General features: G+C 49.6%; 1 protein-coding gene across 2 annotated transcripts in view; it reads right to left on the bottom strand.

The window, feature by feature from the left end:
- Positions 1-7,669: 7,669 nt before the first annotated feature.
- Positions 7,670-22,431, bottom strand: part of LOC116952081 (dysbindin-like) — a 50,857-nt gene continuing 36,095 nt past the window's right edge. Inside the window, exons 10-12 of one of the 2 annotated variants that reach the window (XM_032971123.2) lie at positions 21,760-21,984; positions 15,556-21,329; positions 7,670-13,685 (exon numbers count right to left, since the gene is read on the bottom strand). In XM_032971123.2, the coding sequence (XP_032827014.2) occupies positions 21,013-21,329; positions 21,760-21,984 (542 nt within the window). In that variant the 3' untranslated portion in view covers positions 7,670-13,685; positions 15,556-21,012. Of the gene's footprint in view, positions 13,686-15,555; positions 21,330-21,759; positions 21,985-22,431 lie in introns of those variants that run through there. The other variant, XM_032971124.2, reaches the window with a different exon arrangement.

Raw genomic sequence — 22,431 nt, 5'->3', positions numbered from 1 at the left:
GAGAGGTGGGTCTGCTGGAGCAGAGAAATTAGCATGTCAATGAAAGACCCAAGAAGACTGGTACATTTTAGACAGAGTTGTGTGGAAATCCACCCCGAAGCGACCCAGGGAGAGAAAGAGCGAATGCACCTATGAGAGCCTAGTAAATTTTAGAGAGAGAAACAGGCAGTTTGAGAAGACAAAATGACATTTGTTATCATGTTACAGTGCGTTATCCGTAACTTTCCATTAAAAACGATAGTCCCATGTAAGTGTTAACAGTTTTATTGAAGCACCCTGTATACACACGTGTCCCATTGTTTCAACTGCCGCACCGAGCGAGGTGGGAGGCGAACCGGTGACACCTTGGGGATTGTAAGTCCAGCGAGCTACACAAAGACACAGGTCACCCCGTGTAGCCTTAACAGACTGTTGAGGCAAGTGCCGTTAGCGAGCAGCACCTATGAAGGCCGGAACGATACACGAGGTTTTGTTGGCCAGCGCCAAGCACGACCGCCTTTGTCTTTCCCAAGCGGCGATGTTTATACACTGCACCAGGTACTCATTTGAGGCTGAGTCGACCTAGGGGAGACGCAGGACCGGTTCAAATAATCGTCACTGGTGGTGGTGGCCGTGAATCGAATTTGGGTCGCCGGTTTCATTACACCACTGCTGGTGGCAGTGGCAACAGCAGCAGCGTCTCTCTGCACTTTAAAACAAATTAAGAAATAAAACCTCAACCCATTCTTCAATAACATTGTGGTTTTAAATAGAAACAAAAATATCGATACAATAGGCGACGTTTCGGGAAATAGTCCTTATTCATGGCAGACATAGCAATTGGCCCTGTCCGCATAGCACAATAATCAACTTCATTCATGTGCTGTGCAGAAGGTCCATTGTCCGAAACGTCGCATAGTATATATTTGTATTTTATGGTCACGGTGTTCTTAATACAATTATAATTTTAAAAAAATAACGGTTCAAAACGCCCGTCGATAAACACCGTGGCCTTAAAATAATAAAATATGACAGGCAACGTTTCGGGCAGTGACTCTGTGCACCACTGCGAACTTGCCAGCAGCGGCATCACCAAAATAACTTTGCCAAACTCTACATTTCTTCTTTTGATGTGATTGTAAGTTGCAGCAAACAAATCTGTCTGCTACCACACAACAACGCCCGATCCACGCGCACAGATGGCCTCCGGTCGAACAAGATAATTAGTCGCAATTACATGCTCATCATCATCGTCGTCGTCGTCACCACCAGCAATGATATATCCGCTACCTGTGTAAAAATAAAAGATAATTATTGTTGTCATCATCGTCGTAGCCTTGATACACGTCATGTCTTGTGTGTGCGTTCGGTGAAAAGCGGCCCCGCAGTTCTCCGGGACCTCGTGCTTGGAGAGCCAATCAGAGACCGGGGCGCCCACGTGGCCCCACTGTCACGCGTTCGCCGTCGTGCGGTTGGTTTCGCGGTATCGAACCCACCCAGGGGCCGCCCTAGTTAATACTGCGGCGCTGTGTGTATTCACTGAACGACATACCACCTCCGCCACTACTGCTGCGCGCTATCTGCTTGACAGCCGACGTTAAAGATCCCGTGACGACGTTCGCAAGGGCGGGCCGGCGCGTGCCGTGTGCTGGCGTCATTGTCCACGACCTGCCAAATGTGGAGTAGTTTAGCGAGTAGTAGCAAGGGTTTCCGCCACCAATAATCATTCACGATAAAGGTTTTTGTTTTATCGCGTGAGTACAAATGTGTCGTTGACCCACCGCCAGTCAGTAAGGGTTGTCACGTAAACAAAACGTGCAAATCGGTTACAACTTCAGCACATAGGTTGTGTTGGAGAGTAAACCCGCGACATTTACAATGTAAGTCCAGGTACTGTGAAGTTTCGCTGGTGATCACAACAACCAACTTCATCAGGCGATGTGCAAAGAACTGTGAAGAAGTCAGGTGATGCCATCTAATTTTTGTTTGACTATTTTTTTTATTTTACCGCTTTCGCCACCCCGGTGCACCAACTACTTGGCCACCGCCACTCCCGATGTGAAGTTATTATCGCAACGAACAGTTTGTAAAGTTAAAAGCAAATACAGCGATACCTCGGCTTACGTCGGGGGGGGGGAGGCGGGGGTGCGTTGCTGAAAGATGCGGCGACGACGAATATCGAAGCGACGTTAAATCGAAGCCATCGACAAAGTAGTAGCAGTGGGTAGGGTGGTGGTGGTGGAAGCGAAGGGGCTGAAAGTCAACGAGACAGGACGGCCGGGCGAAGCCGTCAGCGACGTTAAGTGTGGGGGGGGGGGGGGCGGTTGAGGCGACGCAAATCAGGCGGCGAGCGTTGTGAACAAAGATAACGACGTTAAAGGGGGACGAACGTGGAGCGGGGAATGACTGCACGAATGCGTTGATTCCCATCAGCAACAATATTGGTCAACATCATCCAGCAGCAGCATCACCAACATTTGTCGCGGCAAGCACATTTTCAGATCGGCTTTGACTTTCTTGCGTCTCATCAGCAAGGGGTCAGGCAGGTCACAAACAAATGCTGCTGGATTAGCGGATGTCATTGGCAAGGGCACTCCGTGTAAGGTATGGGCGCCCCCCCCCACCCCCAATCCCAGCTCCCCCGCCTCGGTTTAATTGTTAAACAATTAGAATTAATTGCTATAATTATTTCTAATTTCACCGTGTCCCGTAAGCTATTCGTCGTTTGCGCATTGCCCTGAAAGCCTCGTCTCGTTCGAGTGTCCACGATGCTTTTAAAAAAGATTAAAATTCACGTGACCTCAATGAGCCAATTTTAAAACACGGTGCCCTAATTAATTGCTTCCTTCAAAATACCTCGGCCGATTTGCTACACACGGGGGAGGGCAAACGACGCATTAACGGTCCCACGACCTAATTTGGATGACAGACTCACCACGTGCTGGAATTTATTACCAGACGGAACGCTCACCCTCGAGTATTTAACGCATCATCATCAGCCATGGTCAAGCCACTGCTGGATTGGATGGTGGTGGCGGCACGCGACTGTAACTCAGCACTAGTCGAGGCAGCGAGGGTTGATGGATCACGGACACGCTGGGAAAATCCCCTCCCCACGAAGAGCCATACAGTGGCTCACCAGGAAGAGAACACTGCAGCACAGCAACGTATACAACCCATCTGTTCCATCTGCACGGGACAGAGCGTTGCCCCTTGGCACGCGTGGGTTTTCTCCGGCTTGTCCACTTTCACTCCCACGTGTCAACGCTCACTGATTGTCCGATAGCAGCTTCACATACACTGGGGACTGCAGAGCTTGGTGAGGGTGACGCGTGGCACCGGCTCAGCACCCGCGTGGCTGGCTGCTGCCTTCCTGCTCGTCCGAGGCGTCCTGTCTCTCCCTCCCCGAGTCGTCCTCTCTCTCTCTATGAGTCATCCTCTCTCTCTGAGTCGTCCTCTCTGTCTCCGAGTCGTCCTCTCTCTCTGAATCATCCTCTCTCTCTGAGTCGTCCTCTCTCTATGAGTTGTCCTCTCTCTCTCTGAGTCGCCCTCTCTCTCTGAGTCGTCCTCTCTCTCTGAGTTGTCCTCTCCCTCCGAGTCGTCCTCTCCGAGTCGTCCCCTCTCTGTCCGAGTCGTCCTCTCTCTCCGAGTCGTCCTCTCCCTCTCCGAGTCGTCCTCTCTCTCCGAGTCCTCCTCTCTCTCTGAGTCGTCTGCGGTGTCTCTCATCATCATCACGGTGGCTAGGAGATATTAACTACCTCGCCCGGTGTACAGGAGGTCGTGGGTTCGATCCCGACCCTGACGATGCCTGCTGCTGTATATTCGGAGTTTGCGTGTCTCTCTCTCTCTTATCATCATCACACGATGTTGACAAGCCCACTTCATCATCTGTGATGGCCAGGTCGCTTCTGAAAAAAAAGCGCTATACAGCCCTCAGTGGAGCCTTACACCTGCAAAATAAAACAAATATATAGTTTAGTTTTAAGAGGAACGGAGAAATGGAAGAACGGGAGCGAAGGGTCAGGGGAGAGACAAGGAGAGGAAGAGGCTGCATCAGGGCCTCGACGCTGCTGCAACTGAGCGACGTCTGTTCTCCCAGTGGGCGGGGACAGGGGAGGGGCTTCAGAGTGGGGGGCGGGCACACTGGAGTCACGTGATTCACGGGGAAGCTCGAGCTCATTTAAATATACTACAGATAAAGCACCATTATTATTAGTAGTAGTAGTAAGGGACTCCTCGACGAGATGAATTTAAGGAAAACTAAAACGTGTCGTAGACGACAAGAGGTTAACGAAGCGAGGGGGAGGGGGGTCGGGCGTGGTGGTGGCCACCCACCTCCCTCGTGTGCCGAGCCGGCCTTCATAGGTGCTCGCTAACGGCACTTGCCCCAACAGTCTGCTGAGGCTACACGGGGGATCTTTGTCTTTGATGTAGCGTAGCGGGGCAGAGGTGGTGGAGCGGTTACAGCGCGCTGCGTTACGAAACCTGCAACCCGAGTTCGAGTTCCCACCCACGGCCTTTCAACGCCGGTGACGATTATCTGAACCGGTCCTGGGCCTCCCCTAGGTCGACTCAGCATCAAATGAGTACCTAGTGCGGTGTGATAAAAAAATGTATCGCCACTTGAGAAACAAAGGCGGTCGGGCGTGGTGCTGACCACCAACCTTCCTCGTGTGCCTGTGGCGGCCTTCACAGGTGCTCCTGGCGAACAGCACTTGCCCCGACAGGAGCCTATTAAGGCCACGCGGGGGGATCTTTGTCTTTGTGGTGGCAATAGCCAAGATTTCTGAGCCAGCTTTACGTGCCCGCAGCGCCACCTGGCGGTGGCAGAGCACCAATGCAGCCGAAGAGAATTCTATCGATTTAAAGCTTTCGTGACTGCAAGGATTCATCTTCTTTGGTTCTTTCGGTAAAGTCACGTAGAATGAGAATAAAATAATAAATTAATAAAATAACACAAAAAAATTCTCGCGACGTTTCGGCCACAACACAAGTGACCTTCTTCAGGTGAAAGGAACAAACCTGTCGGGGCGACAAAGCTACAGGTTTGTTCCTTTCACCTGAAGGCCACTTGTGTTGTGGCCGAAACGTCGTGAGAATTTTATTGTGTTATTTTATTATTGTGTTATTTTATTTTATCAATTTATTATTTTATTCTCATTCTACGTGACTTTACCGAAAGAACCAAAGAAGATGAATCATTGCAGTCACGAAAGCTTTAAATCGAAATTTAACCGCCTCTACGGGGAGGGATTCCACACATCCTTAAGATCATTCAACAGACTTCGGGATAAGAAGGCTCAACTAATCGAGTCTCTCACCTTTCTGAAGAGATGCCGCGACTCTAAGGCTCTTTGTTCCTCTCACACAGCTTAAAAGCCGTGATCTGAACGTGGCTCTCTCACTCCAGCGCTGTCCTACCAGACAGTCTCGCCCCCTTCACCTGATGAAGGCTGCTTGTGTTGTGGCCGAAACGTCGTGAGAATATTATTGTGTTATTTTATTTTATCAATTTATTATTTTATTCTCATTCTACGTGACTTTACCGAAAGAACCAAAGAAGATGAATCATTGCAGTCACGAAAGCTTTAAATCGAAATTTAAGAAGAATCCTATCGGTTAAAGGCGCAGCCCTGCAAATTGCTTCGCTCACAGCATTGCTGGCGGGTAGGATCGCCACTAGAGGCGGCCCCTGAGAGTTCAGTGCAGTATTTTGGTCTCTGTCGCTCTGCTGGTCAAGCTTCACCGCTAAACATTGTTTTTTTTTAAATAACCTCTACAAGTGAATGTGTACCTGTGATATCGTTTTCATTTTCCCCGCATCGATGATTGAACATCTTAACGCCTCCTGTAGTAGTAGTAGTATTGCTGCTGCCGGGAAAAAAAGATAACGTCTACCCTTTTCCCCCCCCCCCCATCATTTTGATGCCGGCAAACATAGTCCCATAGATATATAATTTATGTACTTTGGTTTAACACGTAGGCTTTCGCGACCAATATTATTCATAATAAAGGTTTTTGGGTTAGATCGCGTTATTTATAAATGTGTCGTAACCCTCCACCACCCGACACGGCCAATCAGCAAAAAAAGTGTCACGTTGACAAAAGACAAATAATTCACTACTTTAGCCCACCGGTGTGTTGAAGAGTGAATCCACAACATTTACAGTTTGATTCACTCTTCAACACACCGGTGGGCTAAGAGTAGTGAATTATTTGTCTTTTGTCAACGTGACACTTTTTGTTGCTGATTGGCCGTGTCGGGTGGTGGAGGGTTACGACACATTTATAAATAACGCGATCTAACCCAAAAACCTTTATTATGAATTATGTACCTTGTTCAACCCGAGCGATGAAAGCTTTGACATTTGCATCATATCTCGAGCTGCTCGCCGTTTGGCGTCGTTTCTCTGCTCTGAGCGCCGGCAGCGAGACAAGGCCGCAAAGGGAGGCCGTCTCTGGAGTAGGCCAAGCGTTTTCACGACAATGTGCTACGTAACTATCAGCAAAACAAGTTCCTTTGCGTGTCCTACCACAAGCATGTGTGGTGAATGCAGCCTTTATCACTTTCAAGATAATCCAACCTGAGGTCAAACTAATTATTTGGTGGTGCTGCTGCTGTTGCTGCTGCGGCGGCGAACGAGCAATCATGAACAATCACACACCCAAAAAATATATAACGTATTCCTCAATAACACTGTGTGTGTGGCATTAGAAGAGAAAAAAAAATATTATAAGTGACAGTACGGGCCCACTGAGCTAAAAACTCTTTTTCAGAAGCGACCTGACCACCAATTGTGATGATAGCTCACCCAAGTGGCTTATCATCACGTGGACATTTATGGCAGCCTAATACGAATAAACGCGTGATGATGCTAAATGTGGAAATAAAAACCGGAGGACCCCGAAGAAAAATCCAGGTGACCACGGGGAGAGAGAGAGAGACACACACGCAAACTCCAAATATAGAGCAGGCGTTGTCAGGGTCGGGATCGAACCCGCGAACCTCCGTGTATACCAGGCGAGGTAGTTAACATCTCACCACCGTGATGATGATGAGAGAGAGACGCGCAATCTCTGGAAGATTTGCTGGTTTATCCAAGATGTTCTCTGTTCATATTTTGTTTGTTGCGGTTGCACCCGACTCAAAAGCCGCATGGCTCACAGGGCTATAAACTTAATAAATGAAACTTGAAATATACAGCAGGCGTTAGTCAGGGTCGGGATCGAACCCACGACCTCCTGTGCACCAGGCGAGGTAGTTGACATCTCGCCACCGCGGCTCGCCACTCATTTGAAACCATTGGGGGCTTTGACAGCAGCAGCACGATGACGATTGGGAGGCGTCCTCACTCGTTGTGTTGTCGGTCCGGGAGGCAGCACGTCATGGGGTCCCGCGCTAAAGGCCACCAGGGGCAGCCCAGTGGCAGAGCGCCGGGTTTACGATGGAGACCGATTTCAGTGTTCAGTGGTGCAACTGCAGCCTGCCACTGCAGCGACGGGAAGACCACGTGACTGAAACACAAGCGGCGGAGGGTAGCGGCTTCACGCACTCTCCTCCAACTCATAATTGTATTTCACAACTATCATTAATTGTATTTCACCATTATCAATTGTCCTCCACTCGTCGTCGTCGTCATCATCAGATGTCGACTTTTCAAATACAACAACAAACAAGGAGGCCCCCGTGTCAGAGTGCAAGGAAGTTTAATCGAACTTGGGGACACATCAAAGACTCTGCGGTTTAGGATGCCGTGTGACCCACGTGTTACCCACGTGTGACCCACGTCTCACGGATTTTACTGCCGCAGTGAAAACGTTCATTGCATATTCAGAGCCGAGCTCATTGGAACACAGATGCTAAGCGGAGTTGAGCCTGCTCACTGGCCTGGATGGGTGACTAAACAAATAGGGAATAGGGCGTGACATCCTATTCATCAGCACTCTCCCCTCTGTGTCGTTGGGTGTCTCAGTGAAGACACTCTCCCCTTGTGTCTCAGTGAAGACACTCTCCCCTCTGTGTCTCAGTAGAGACACTCTCCCCTCTGTGTCGTTGGGTGTCTCAGTGAAGACACTCTCCCCTTGTGTCTCAGTGAAGACACTCTCCCCTCTGTGTCTCAGTAGAGACACTCTCCCCTCTGTGTCGTTGGGTGTCTCAGTGAAGACACTCTCCCCTTGTGTCTCAGTGAAGACACTCTCCCCTCTGTGTCTCAGTGAAGACACTCTCCCCTTGTGTCTCAGTGAAGACACTCTCCCCTCTGTGTCTCAGTGAAGACACTCTCCCCTCTGTGTCTAAGTGAAGACACTCTCCCCTCTGTGTCTCAGTGAAGACACTCTCCCCTCTGTGTCTCAGTGAAGACACTCTCCCCTCTGTGTCTCAGTGAAGACACTCTCCCCTCTGTGTCTCAGTGAAGACACTCCCCCCCCCCCTGTGTCTAAGTGAAGACACTCTCTCCTCTGTCTCAGTAAAGACACTCTCCCCTCTGTGTCTCAGTGATGACGCTCTCCCCTCTGTGTCTCAGTGAAGACACTCCCCCCTCTGTGTCTCAGTGATGACGCTCTCCCCTCTGTGTCTAAGTGAAGACGCTCTCCCCTCTGTCTCAGTGAAGACACTCTCCCCTCTGTGTCTAAGTGAAGACACTCTCCCCCTGTGTCTAAGTGAAGACACTCTCCCCTCTGTGTCTCAGTGAAGACACTCTCCCCTCTGTGTCTCAGTGAAGACACTCTCCCCCTGTGTCTAAGTGAAGACACTCTCCCCTTGTGTCTCAGTGGAGACACTCTCCCCTCTGTGTCTAAGTGAAGACGCTCTACCCTCTGTGTCTAAGTGGAGACACTCTCCCTCTGTCTCAGTGAAGACACTATCCCCTGTGTCTAAGTGGAGACACTCTCCCCTCTGTCTCAGTGAAGACACTCTACCCTGTGTCTCAGTGAAGACACTCTCCCCTTTGTGTCTCAGTGGAGACACTCTCCCCTCTGTGTCTCAGTGAAGACACTCTCCCCTGTGTCTCAGTGAAGACACTCTCCCCTGTGTCTCAGTGAAGACACTCTCCCCTGTCTCAGTGAAGACACTCTCCCCTCTGTGTCTAAGTGAAGACGCTCTCCCCTCTGTGTCTAAGTGGAGACGCTCTCCCCTCTGTGTCTAAGTGAAGACACTTTCCCCTCTGTGTCTAAGTGGAGACACTCTCCCTCTGTCTCAGTGAAGACACTCTCCCCTGTGTCTAAGTGGAGACACTCTCCCCTCTGTGTCTCAGTGAAGACACTCTCCCCCCTGTGTCTAAGTGAAGACACTCTCCCCCCTGTGTCTCAGTGAAGACACTCTCCCCTCTGTCTCAGTGAAGACACTCTCCCCTGTGTCTCAGTGAAGACACTCTCCCCTTTGTGTCTCAGTGGAGACACTCTCCCCTCTGTGTCTCAGTGAAGACACTCTCCCCCTGTGTCTAAGTGAAGACACTCTCCCCTCTGTGTCTCAGTGGAGACACTCTCCCCTCTGTGTCTAAGTGAAGACACTCTCCCCTCTGTGTCTAAGTGGAGACGCTCTCCCCTCTGTTTCTAAGTGGAGACGCTCTCCCCTCTGTGTCTAAGTGGAGACACTCTCCCTCTGTCTCAGTGAAGACACTCTCCCCTCTGTGTCTAAGTGGAGACACTCTCCCTCTGTCTCAGTGAAGACACTCTCCCCTGTGTCTAAGTGGAGACACTCTCCCCTCTGTGTCTCAGTGAAGACACTCTCTCCCCTGTGTCTAAGTGAAGACACTCTCCCCCCTGTGTCTCAGTGAAGACACTCTCCCCTCTGTCTCAGTGAAGACACTCTCCCCTGTGTCTCAGTGAAGACACTCTCCCCTCTGTGTCTCAGTGGAGACACTCTCCCCTCTGTGTCTCAGTGAAGACACTCTCCCCTGTGTCTCAGTGAAGACACTCTCCCCTGTGTCTCAGTGAAGACACTCTCCCCTCTGTGTCTCAGTGAAGACACTCTCCCCTCTGTCTCAGTAAAGACACTCTCCCCTCTGTGTCTCAGTGGAGACACTCTCCCCTCTGTGTCTCAGTGAAGACACTCTCCCCTGTGTCTCAGTGAAGACACTCTCCCCTGTGTCTCAGTGAAGACACTCTCCCCTCTGTGTCTCAGTGAAGACACTCTCCCCTCTGTCTCAGTAAAGACACTCTCCCCTCTGTGTCTCAGTGAAGACGCTCTCCCCTCTGTGTCTAAGTGAAGACACTCCCCCCCTGTGTCTAAGTGAATACACTCTCCCCTCTGTGTCTCAGTGAAGACACTCTCCCCTCTGTGTCTCAGTGAAGACACTCTCCCCCTGTGTCTAAGTGAAGACACTCTCCCCTCTGTGTCTCAGTGGAGACACTCTCCCCTCTGTGTCTAAGTGAAGATGCTCTCCCCTCTGTGTCTAAGTGGAGACGCTCTCCCCTCTGTGTCTAAGTGGAGACACTCTCCCTCTGTCTCAGTGAAGACACTCTCCCCTGTGTCTAAGTGGAGACACTCTCCCCCCTGTGTCTAACTGAAGACACTCTCCCCTCTGTGTCTCAGTGAAGACACTCTCCCCTATGTGTCTCAGTGAAGACACTCTCCCCTCTGTGTCTCAGTGAAGTCACTCTCCCCCCTGTGTCTCAGTGAAGACACTCTCCTCCCTGTGTCTAAGTGAAGACACTCTCCCCTCTGTGTCTCAGTGAAGACACTCTCCCCCCTGTGTCTCAGTGAAGACACTCTCCTCCCTGTGTCTAAGTGAAGACACTCTCCCCTCTGTGTCTCAGTGAAGACACTCTCCCCCCTGTGTTTCAGTGAAGACACTCTCCCCGCTGTGTCTCAGTGAAGACACTCTCCCCTCTGTATCTAAGTGGAGACACTCTCCCCCCTGTGTCTAAGTGAAGACACTCTCCCCTCTGTGTCTCAGTGAAGACACTCTCCCCTATGTGTCTCAGTGAAGACACTCTCCCCTCTGTGTCTCAGTGAAGTCACTCTCCCCCCTGTGTCTCAGTGAAGACACTCTCCTCCCTGTGTCTAAGTGAAGACACTCTCCCCTCTGTGTCTCAGTGAAGACACTCTCCCCCCTGTGTCTCAGTGAAGACACTCTCCTCCCTGTGTCTAAGTGAAGACACTCTCCCCTCTGTGTCTCAGTGAAGACACTCTCCCCTGTGTCTCAGTGAAGACACTCTCCCCTCTGTGTCTCAGAGAAGACACACTCCCCTCTGTGTCTCAGTGGAGACACTCCCTCCTCTCTGTCTAAGTGGAGACACTCTCCCCTCTGTGTCTAAGTGGAGACACTCCCCCCTCTTTGTCTAAGTGGAGACACGGTATATTTTACTTTTAACAGGATACAATGTAGGCATGATTGGTACTAAATGGTTAAACAAAGAGTGGACTTGTAACATTATTACAGATTTAAAGATACAAACCCGCACATCAACAAATGATGATAAATACATTGCATTGTACTGAAATGCGATTTTTTTTACCATTAATATTGGTACTCGATCTGGACAATCCGTGTACAATAACCGATACATCACTTTTCCACTGGCACACCCAAGCCAAGCCAGCACGGAATGCTCACTATACGGGGTTGGTTTTCCCACTGGCTACTTGGCCAAGGCGAGCCGGAACCAAACCACGCTACGCTGGACTCACCAAAAGTCCGATTCTGGCTCGGGGCCAAGCAGGGCCAGGGCTAACGGGCAACATAAGCAGAATGGCTCCGATTCTTAAATACTTATTTACTCACCCTTTGTAATCCAAGAGAGCTCACACCGAGTCGTATGGCTCTCTTTCAGGAGGGTCCATGCCGCCCACTATATTGTGTGTTTTTACTACTAAGATGTTTTCAGCCAATTAATGACGAGTCGAAGTTGACCAACGCAAGTGGGGAGGATACCAGAGCACCCGGTGAAAGCCCACACGCGCGTTTGAGGAGGGAGGACCGAGGGCAAACGCTTTTCACCCCGTACAGATGGAAACGGATGGCGATTAACCCACTCGCTGTGACCGCCTTCTCCCGGCGAACCGGGGTGTGGCACCTCCTCGACCCCCACCCAACCCACTCGGCCTCTCCACAGTGCCGGATGTGCGGGCGCGTGCCTCCACTGCCTTCCGCAGCGCGGGGGGACATCACCACGAGTCCTGCCGGGCTGGCTTAGCACGGCCCCCAGCACAGCTCACTTGCGCAGTGGAAAAAGATCGGACGCGAGGTCGTTGAACCGCAACGATTGGAGGTGGTCGAGCAGCCAATCGCTTCCGAGAATCTCCGATCACGTGGTTCTCGCCGAGCCAATTAAAAACGGGAACACGTCACAAGCGGCGAATTAAACATCGACGGTGGCGTCCGATTGGTTGAGAGCCGTCACCCGACTGCCCGTAGTCTTGCCCCGCGATTGGCTACGCGGCGATAACCGGCGGAATAAGTCGACCAATCGTGCGCCGACGTCACGGTCCAATTTGCCAAATACAGGTACAGGGACTCCTCTACTTACGAACGAGTTAGGTTCCAGAGGTCTGTTCGTAAGTCGATGTGTTCATAAGTCCAATTTTACACCTGTCGATTCCAAGCGTGTTGTACGGCATGTACACTAAGCACGGGGGAATAGCTTTAAAAGTTTTAGTCTCGTGTAGATGTTGATGCCACTGGTTCCTCACGTCCTTACGTTCTGCAGATGTAGATGGCACTGGTTCTTCGCGTTCTGCAGATGTAGATGGCACTGGTTCTTCATGTTCTGTAGATGTAGATGCCACTGGTTCTTCGCGTTCTGCAGATGTAGATGCCACTGGTTCTTCATGTTCTGTAGATGTAGATGCCACTGGTTCTTCGCGTTCTGCAGATGTAGATGCCACTGGTTCTTCATGTTCTGTAGATGTAGATGCCACTGGTTCTTTGCGTTCTGCAGATGTAGATGCCACTGGTTCTTCATGTTCTGCAGATGTAGATGCCACTGGTTCTTCACGTTCTGCAGATGTAGATGCCACCACCGCCATAGATTGCGCGGCGGTTGAACTTGCGACTCTCAGTCCGAACAGGCGACTGGATGTACGGACCAGGTTTGTTCGTATCTCTGAAAGTTCCAAGGTCGAATGTTCGTAAGTAGAGGAGTCCCTGCACAGTATTGCACCTCGCAAAGAACTTAGCTGGGTAAAGCCACGTGATAAAATCGCCACCCTACCGGCAGACTAAAACGTGTCCGTGAAATAAGATAATTGCCTTCACGACACAGTCTTTGGCGCCATAAGAACGGCGTGAATATCAAACGCACGCAACGATTATAAAACAAAAAAATTAACACCTTTCAACCCGCCGTGGAAATGCCAAATAGGTATTTGCGCGTACGATTCCGCTATCTAGCAAATAATCAAATTTCATTGTTGAGCGGTAATATCTCGTTATGCTTGTATAAAACTACACGTTATACCGGTGTTTTAAATACGTTTTTTTTTTGGGGGGGGGGGGGGCTAAAAAACACATGCACCAACGTGAACATTTCAGCGGCAGCCATTTCCAAAATAACTTTTTTCCCTAGGCCCCCCCCCCTCGCCCACCTTGTCCTTACACACACAGGTACTTTAAGACAAATACATTCCGAAAATAATAGTTACGGAACACCACCGAGTACACGCTGAAGCGATCAACAGTCCCCGGGTTACATTAGGGCGGCACGCGCGCGCACAAACAAACACCACGAATCGTGCTTGCGCGAACAGACACGTGGACAAAAAAAACCTTTTGATTTAAAGCTTTCGTGACTGCAGTAATTCATATTCTTAGTTTTTTCAGTAAAGTCACGTTGAAGAGAAACAACAAAATAATAAAATATATATAAAACAATAAAAAATTATCACGACGTTTCGACCATAGCTCAAACGGTCATCTTCAGGTGTGTTGGTTTGCATAAATGTATTTTTAAACGGCGCATTTATTTATTTATAAAAAAAGAAAAAAACGTTAGCGCCACGCGCAGCGATTTGGCAGTTTACCCAGGACTAGTCCATCTATATTCTGAAAAGAGGAGGGGGGAGACGAAATTTTTTATAATGTATGCTGTCTGAAAGCCACTGTAAGCGTGAACAATCAATTAAGAACTGAAATGGTTTATCAAATCTTTCCAATGATTGCTAAGATAGAATCCATCTTCTCGGTTGAAATTGTCTCTGTGCTTGTATATGTGGATAGCCTCATGAACGAATCTCTCATGGAAGCCAGATGGCTTACAAAGAACCTCTGTCTTGGAAAAGTCAATGGCATGAATTAGAACAATGATCTGCTACGGCCGAGGTGTTGGTCCTACCGTGTTTAAGGTCTGCTTTGTGTTCACGAATGCGGTCCGAGACATGGCGTTTGGTTTCTCCAATGTAACTACTACCACAGAGGCAACTTAGTTTGTAGACACCAGGGTATTGTATGTCCGGAATCACATCTTTTACAGACGGAACCAAATCACGGATTTTATGTAATGTGTTGAAACGGACCTGGATCTTGTGTTTATTCAAGATTTTGGAGATCTTTTTTGTGATCCCAGCAATGTAGGGTAAAGTGATGGTTTTGAAAGGCTCCTCAAGAGGGTTCTTTTTCATGGTTTGAGTGATAGCTTTGCGGATTGTATAGTCGGAGTAACCATTAGCCCTAAGAGCTTGGTGTACGTGCTTGAGTTCACTGCTTATCCGACCAGGAACACATAAGCAGTGAACTCAAGCACGTACACCAAGCTCTTAGGGCTAATGGTTACTCCGACTATACAATCCGCAAAGCTATCACTCAAACCATGAAGAAGAACCCTCTTGAGGAGCCTTTCAAAACCATCACTTTACCCTACATTGCTGGGATCACAAAAAAGATCTCCAAAATCTTGAATAAACACAAGATCCAGGTCCGTTTCAACACATTACATAAAATCCGTGATCTGGTTCCGTCTGTAAAAGATGTGATTCCGGACATACAATACCCTGGTGTCTACAAACTAAGTTGCCTCTGTGGTAGTAGTTACATTGGAGAACCCAAACGCCATGTCTCGGACCGCATTCGTGAACACAAAGCAGACCTTAAACACGGTAGGACCAACACCTCGGCCGTAGCAGATCATTGTTCTAATTCAGTAGGCTCACATGCCATTGACTTTTCCAAGACAGAGGTTCTTTGTAAGCCATCTGGCTTCCATGAGAGATTCGTTCATGAGGCTATCCACATATACAAGCACAGAGACAATTTCAACCGAGAAGATGGATTCTATCTTAGCAATCATTGGAAAGATTTGATAAACCATTTCAGTTCTTAATTGATTGTTCACGCTTACAGTGGCTTTCAGACAGCATACATTATAAAAAATTTCGTCTCCCCCCTCCTCTTTTCAGAATATAGATGGACTAGTCCTGGGTAAGCTGCCAAATCGCTGCGCGTGGCGCTAACGTTTTTTTTTATAAATAAATAAATGCGCCGTTTAAAAATACATTTATGCAAACCAACACACCTGAAGATGACCGTTTGAGTTATGGTCGAAACGTCGTGAGAATTTTTTATTGTTTTATATATATTTTATTATTTTGTTGTTTCTCTTCAACGTGACTTTACCGAAAAAACTAAGAATATAAAAAAAAACCTGTTCATCGTGTGACCGCCACTCTCCGACCGCTCAACAATAACGCAAATTAACTCGAGCTCACACTGCTGCGTGCGAACCGTTGTTATTTTTAGGCAAGTCTGTGCGGGAACTGGGGTGCGCGTCGCTTTACATTTTAATTCTCCTCGCATCTCACGACGATGACGACCTTCGGACATTAAAAATAACCCCCCCCCCACCCACTGTGAACGCTCTGCAAGGCTTCGCACCAAAGTCGGTTCAATATCTGGCACCCGGCGATCGAATTCAAGCGAAGTGTACGGTGATCGGTTGAGAGTCGGGTGGTTCTCAACATTTTTTGGGCTAACCGCGTCAGCCCCCCTTAGTTCAAGCTCATTACGACCGAGTCACCCCCTTCGTCTGACCCAACAAAGGTTCTGAGAAATTAAAGTGTGAACGACGAACGTGAACCCAGTTTAGGATTCGTGAGGAATCCTAAACTGGCTCGTAACTGCGAGAAAATATAAAAACAAATGTCAACGGAAGCGTGATGTATTCGCTGGCTGCTCGTGGGAAACCCACGTTGTTTGCGATCATTCCAAGACAGAGGTTCTTTGTAAGCCATCTGGCTACCATGGGAGATTCGTTCATGAGGCTATCCACATATACAAGCACAGAGACAATTTCAACCGAGAAGATGGATTCTGGCTTAGCAATCATTGGAAGGATTTGATAAACCATTTCAGGTCTTAATTGATTGTTCACGCTTACAGTGGCTTTCAGACAGCATACATTAAATTTTTCGTCTCCTCCCTCCTCTTCTCAGAACATAGATGGACTAGTCCTTCTAAATAAACTGTCAAATCGCTGCGTGTGGCGCTGACGTTTTTATAAATAAATACATCGTTTAAAAATAAATAAATTTATGCAAACCGACACACCTGATGATGACCGTTTGAGTTATGGTCGAAACGTCGTGAGAATTTTTATTGTTTTATATATATTTTATTGTTTTGTTTCCCTTCAACGTGACTTTACCGAAAGAACTAAGAATATGAATTACTGCAGTCACGAAAGCTTTAAATCAAAGTCTTTTATATCGTTTCGAAAGGTCTTTAATATCCTTCTAGGTTTACCATATTGGATTTAAAATGTATCGTAGTTACTTTATATTGGCATGTCAGAACATAAAAAAATGAAAAGGGACGGAATATCCCGAGTGTCACAAAAGATTTGTGGGGGGGGGGGGGGGGGGGGGGGAACACACACCACCGGCCAGGACACGGCCATTATGAAACAACCACCACCAACACCGCCAACACCACCAGCGGGACTGTCGCGGCTAAGACTTCATCGGAAGAACCATAGAGTAACGTTTGGTGGCTCCAAGTACTCGGGCATATAATAGATCCACGAGGCTTGAAATACCAGACATTTCCGTGATTCGGGACCACAACCGGATTGAGGTAATCCCCTACTTATATGGGTCTTTTGTTCATCTTTCCCTAACCCTGTGGCGAACGGCAGCACTTCTTGTGGCTGCAGGGGTGTCCGCGAGCCAATTGCAGACAACAAAGCTTGTTGAAGCTTTAAATTTTGATTTAAAGCTTTCGTGACTGCAGTAATTCATATTCTTAGCTCTTTCGGTAAAGTCACGTTGAAGGGAAACAAAATAATAAAATATATAAAACAATTTTTATTGGTTTATATATTTTATTATTGTTTTATATATATTTTATTATTTTGTTTCCCTTCAACGTGACTTTACCGAAAGAGCTAAGAATATTTGTTGAAGCTTTGTTGTAGTACGGAGTTAGACTGATGGCTTTAATCGAAGTTATCTTGGGGTTGTTGTTGTTGTTTGACTTGCATCCCACTGGTATTTTTGCACACAGCATTGATAGACAGTGCTTTTTCTGGAAGATTTTGCTGTTTTTTCCCTGGATTTTTCTGTTTGCGCGTTAGTCACTTCAAGATGTTTTCTTGTCTATGTTTTTTGTTTGTTGCGGTTGCACCCGATTCAAGAGCCGAACGGCTCACAGGGCTAAACCAAATAATTGAACAAAAAAAACTGAGGCGCACGAATCGGGAGAAAAATTTGACGCCGTACCCGTAGCAGAGTTGTCAAATGTCGCGAGACTATTACTGGCCAGCAACGCCAGCGGTGGATGGAGCTGCTGAAGCGATCATGAACCGGCCGCGCGCGTTCACCACGTGCCAAATTTATTAATCGGCTGTGTCGGGTGGATGAGGGGTATCCGACACGACGTTATTTATGCGACCTGACCGGAAAAATTAATTACGGAATGAAAGTAGCCGATTCTCAAACGCACACCCATAGGCTTCATTTATCGCAAGCGTTGATGAACTATCACTGACGAAGGTGCTGAGGTTTATTTTAAATCTATTAAGCGGTGGATCGTTATTACCCTGCACCAGCTGAGTGATCATTAGCCAGGGCGGTGGTGCGAGTTAAGATCAATCAACTCACAATCTCAAGTTTCCAAGTTCAACTCCGGGTCACGGGTGGACTCGGCTAATCATCCCCGCAAGGTCTTTAAAACAAGCGCCACGTTGAGGAAAGTCGAACACTCGTCCGACAGGAATGTCAGAATCACAATCTTTTTTTTTGCCATCAGAATCTTTATTTAGACTCGAGGAATCCGATGAACCTATGAAGCTCTTTCATCACAGATGTCCAGTAGGTTCCCAGATTAATTTCTGCCCACCGACACAGCATCGGCAGGGCGATTAGCAAGGGGATGTAAAGTAATAGTGTCGTTATTATGGGAGGAAAACCGTGGGCGTTTGGAGAAAATCGAATCCAACGAAGTTATAACACACACCGACAATCCCACACACAGGAAGAGCAGCACACCACCTGCTCAATTTACTCAACAGAGTCTCAAGACTTCTCTTTTTCCAGGAGGGTCCTGCCTTGGGAACGCTGGGCGAAAAATAATGTGCGCTTAATTAATGGCATTGGCCAAACATCTCATTGTAGCAGCGCCCGCCTGACGCTCAACAATAATATCGTTATTATTAAGCACGGAATAAAATGCCGAGTTAATTGGCGTTGGCATGTGGTTAGCACTGTGTTTAGCAAACTGGACTTGCAATGCAGAGGTCGCTGGCTAGAACTCCCGGGGCAAGGCAACTGCGAAAAAAAAGGTAAGTTTGTAAGTTTTTAAATCCCCCCCCTCCTCCTCCTCCTCCTGCCACATGTGTCAACCGAGCAGCATCGAGGGGTACACGTTGCAGCTCAGTGGACGACCGGCAGGTCGCGTGCAGTGGGGTAAAAGTGTGGGTGAACTCCCGCCTCTTCCGAGTCGTCTGGCCAGTGTGACGGAGGAGGATTTAACTCCCTCCCTGGTGGGGGGCCCCTCTCTCGATCGACCTCCAGTGGAGGCTATTTTTTTCACACTCACTTCTTTAGAACGGACTTTTTGTGTTTCAGCTTGCTGTCCCCCTTCCTGCGCACCTCCGATTAGCGCGGTGGTCCACGCACGGTCCGAGAGAAGTTCCACATACATACATACATAGGTACATACACCAGCAGTGTTGACAGCAAGACATTGCAGGGCTGCCCCTTCACCTTATGGCTAAGACTAAAGCTATGGCTACTGGTTAGTTTAAGTGCGAGGCTTGCAGAGATTAATGCTCAGGCTAGGGTTAGGGCTCGAGGTATAGGCTGGCGAGGCTTTAGTCTTCAGGCTAAGTGCTAGGGATTAGGGCCAGTGTGAAAGTGAGTCCTCAGTGCCTCTTAAAGACGCAACCTAAAAATAATTATTTTTGTCTTCGAGATGATTCAGGATTCTTTCACAGGACTGCGAGTGATATCGGTGGATTTTGAGAGGCCTTAAATCCAGCATAGGGTCCAAAATAGCTGATGATGATTTCAGCCTTAAATCCAGGATAGGGCAATAGTTTAAGCTTGCGTTAATGAATTACAAAAAACGAACTTTTAATTGACGGTTATTACGTTGTACAGCGCACTGCGCTACAAACCCAGCTACCCCCTTTTGGTTCAGATTCCCAGCCACGGGTGACATTGGGGGCGTGTGACTCCTCACGTGGTCCTGGGTGCCGCCCCCGTTCACCAACTCACGCTCACCCGGTTGCGGTGAAGTATGGCCAAACAGCACCCAGGACTGGCACGGAGAGGCCTTCATCCAGCAGCGGATTGACAAAGGGGCCGAACACGCGCGGTCGGGCACGCCGTTGCGTTTCGACACGCAGACGGGCCTGAAACACAGCAGCCTGTAAAGAACGTCAGCTCACAAAGCTTTGCTTCAAGCAAGCCTGACCCTGCCACTGATGAGACGCTGAACGTCGAAAACCAGCCCAGGGTTTTTGCTCGTCTTGAATCAATTCTCCTGAAATGATGCTCTCCTAGCAGACCGCACGGCTGATGGGTTGTGTAAGAATCACTTTCATTTTGCACGTGGAGAGACGGATATATACGAAGGAGACATTGTCCGCTTATTTATTTTGTTGCTAGCTAAGTGCGAGATAAGTGCTGCCCCCTACCACGTGGATGGAAATTCACTTGAAGGGATCTCGAGGGTAGTTCTGCAACGTCCGCTTCTGCGGGCCGTCTCTCTCACGTGAAAGGGATTCTAAGTATCGTGACAAGAAAAACAAAACCACCGTTTTTTGCGTTTTTCTTTTCATTGTTAAACCAATTTATCATTCATTCCCCCACACACAGTCGCGCACATTCAGATTCTGGCCGAGGCAAGGCAGCGCCAATTAAACCTGCTGCTCACTTAAGAACTGCTGCTCGTTAAAAGACTGCCCGTTAATTCCATCCACCCCGTTTGTTATGCTGAGTCGGGGGGACACCCTCCGACTCATTAGACCGTGCAACCATCCATCATTAGGCGACAACATCCAATCCTTCAAACTTCCACCCCTTCTCGGGCTGCCCAAAAGTTACGGCCGTCGCCCGGTCAACGCCGCCTGCTCGTTCGATTGTCTGCTGCTCGTTGGACTCTCTGCACGGCTACCCTCCACAGAGGATGGAAATACGATTAGACCCCCCGCATGTTAGGCCGTCGTGATCGTTAGCCTGTCGACTACCCATACTATTGGATGCCCTTTAAGGATGATGGTTAAGACTGTCCGTCCGATAAACTGGATGCTCATTAAGATTCTCTGTCCACCCGTTAGCTTGGCCACCTGCTGTTAGGCCGATGGTTAGACGGTCTAGCCATTAGGCCGTCCACCCGCTACACCGTTAGCTCGTTAAACTAATGGTTAGACCGTCCACTCATCAGACAACTCACTCGTTCCACCGACTGATTATAAAAACCATCTGCCCTTGTAGACTATTCACTCGCGAGTTCATCTACTCTTTACACGCTGGCGATCAGATCACCCGCTCGACTGGACCAACCGCTCGTTACACCATCCACCCCGCCGTTAGACTGATGGTAAGACTGTCCCCGCACCCGTCAGACTGATTTTCAGACCTCCCGCCCGCCCGCCTGCCCGCTAGTCAGTGTCCGAGTCACAGGGCCGAGGGGACGAGTCCTCCGAGGCGGCCGTGAGCTCCGTGTCCACAAACACCTCCTCCTCATCCGCCTGCACAGAGGGGACCGCCACTCCGTTGCCCTCCTCCTCCTCGTCCTCATCGTCGTTAACCGCCCCGGTGGCGACGGCGGCGATGTTGGCTGTGAAGTTGCCGGCGGTGGCGGTTGTGGTGGGGGGGGAGGGCGGGGGGAGGGGAGGGGGTGGCAGGGGGGAGAAGAGCGGCGTCGAGTCGGGGCCGGACACCTCGCTGCTGCTGCTGGTGGAGCTGGCGCGCCACACTAGGTACACACACACACACAAACGCATAGACAGAGGTCCCCCGTATAGCTTTAACAAACTGTTGGGGCATTTGCTGTTAAGCGAACAGCACCTATTAAGGCCGGCACGGCACACGACAGGGTGGGTGGCCAGCACCACGCCCGGCTGTCTTTGTCTCCCCAGTTGTGGTGTTTACACACGACACCAGGCACTCATTTGACGCTGAGTCGAGCTAGGGGAGGCCCATCACCGGTTCAGATAATCGTCACTGGTGTTGACCCCAACTCGGATCACCGGGTTCCTAGCGCAGCGCGCTAAGCACGACGGTACTGCTCTTCACACGCATGCACACACACACACGCACACGCACGGGCACACGCACGGGCACACGCATGCACGCAGACACACACGCGCATACGCACGAATGCACACACGCGCGCACACACACACCGTGGCGCGGGGACATTTGACAGCTGGGTCCCATGGAGGACACCGACGAGGTGGCCGATGTCGCGGTGGAGGAGCAGGAGGAGGAGTCCGACGCGGACGCCGCGGAGGGAGACGAGGGGGAGTTGAGGAAGACGTCGAGGGCCTCGTGGTCCGACACGTCGAGCAGCTCCACCTGCTCCAGCAGATCGACGTTCACCTCCATGGAGGAGACGCTGCCCAGCGGCTCTGCGGAGATAAAGATTCCCACCCACCACCAGATAGCCTTCAACGTGGCTGTGTGGGGCGAGCGTAGTGAGTGTGGCTGTGTGGGACGAGTGTGGTGAGCGTGGCTGTGTGGGGCGAGTGTGGCTGTGTGGTGAGCGTGGCTGTGTGGGACGAGTGTGGTGAGCGTGGCTGTGTGGGACAAGTGTGGTGAGCGTGGCTGTGTGGGACGAGTGTGGTGAGCGTGGCTGTGTGGGACAAGTGTGGTGAGCGTGGCTGTGTGGGACGAGTGTGGTGAGCGTGGCTGTGTGGGACAAGTGTGGTGAGCGTGGCTGTGTAGGATGAGTACGGTGAGCGTGGCTGTGTGGGACAAGTGTGGTGAGCGTGGCTGTGTAGGATGAGTACGGTGAGCGTGGCTGTGTGGGACGAGTGTGGTGAGCGTGGCTGTGTGGGACAAGTGTGGTGAGCGTG

Source organism: Petromyzon marinus, chromosome 45 (assembly GCF_048934315.1).
Source record: "Petromyzon marinus isolate PM22_M1 ecotype Great Lakes invasive population chromosome 45, UKy_Petmar_22M1.pri1.0, whole genome shotgun sequence".
Classification (NCBI taxonomy): domain Eukaryota; kingdom Metazoa; phylum Chordata; class Hyperoartia; order Petromyzontiformes; family Petromyzontidae; genus Petromyzon; species Petromyzon marinus.
Note: the sequence above shows the minus strand (reverse complement) of the source record. Positions and strands in the feature narration are given on the sequence as shown.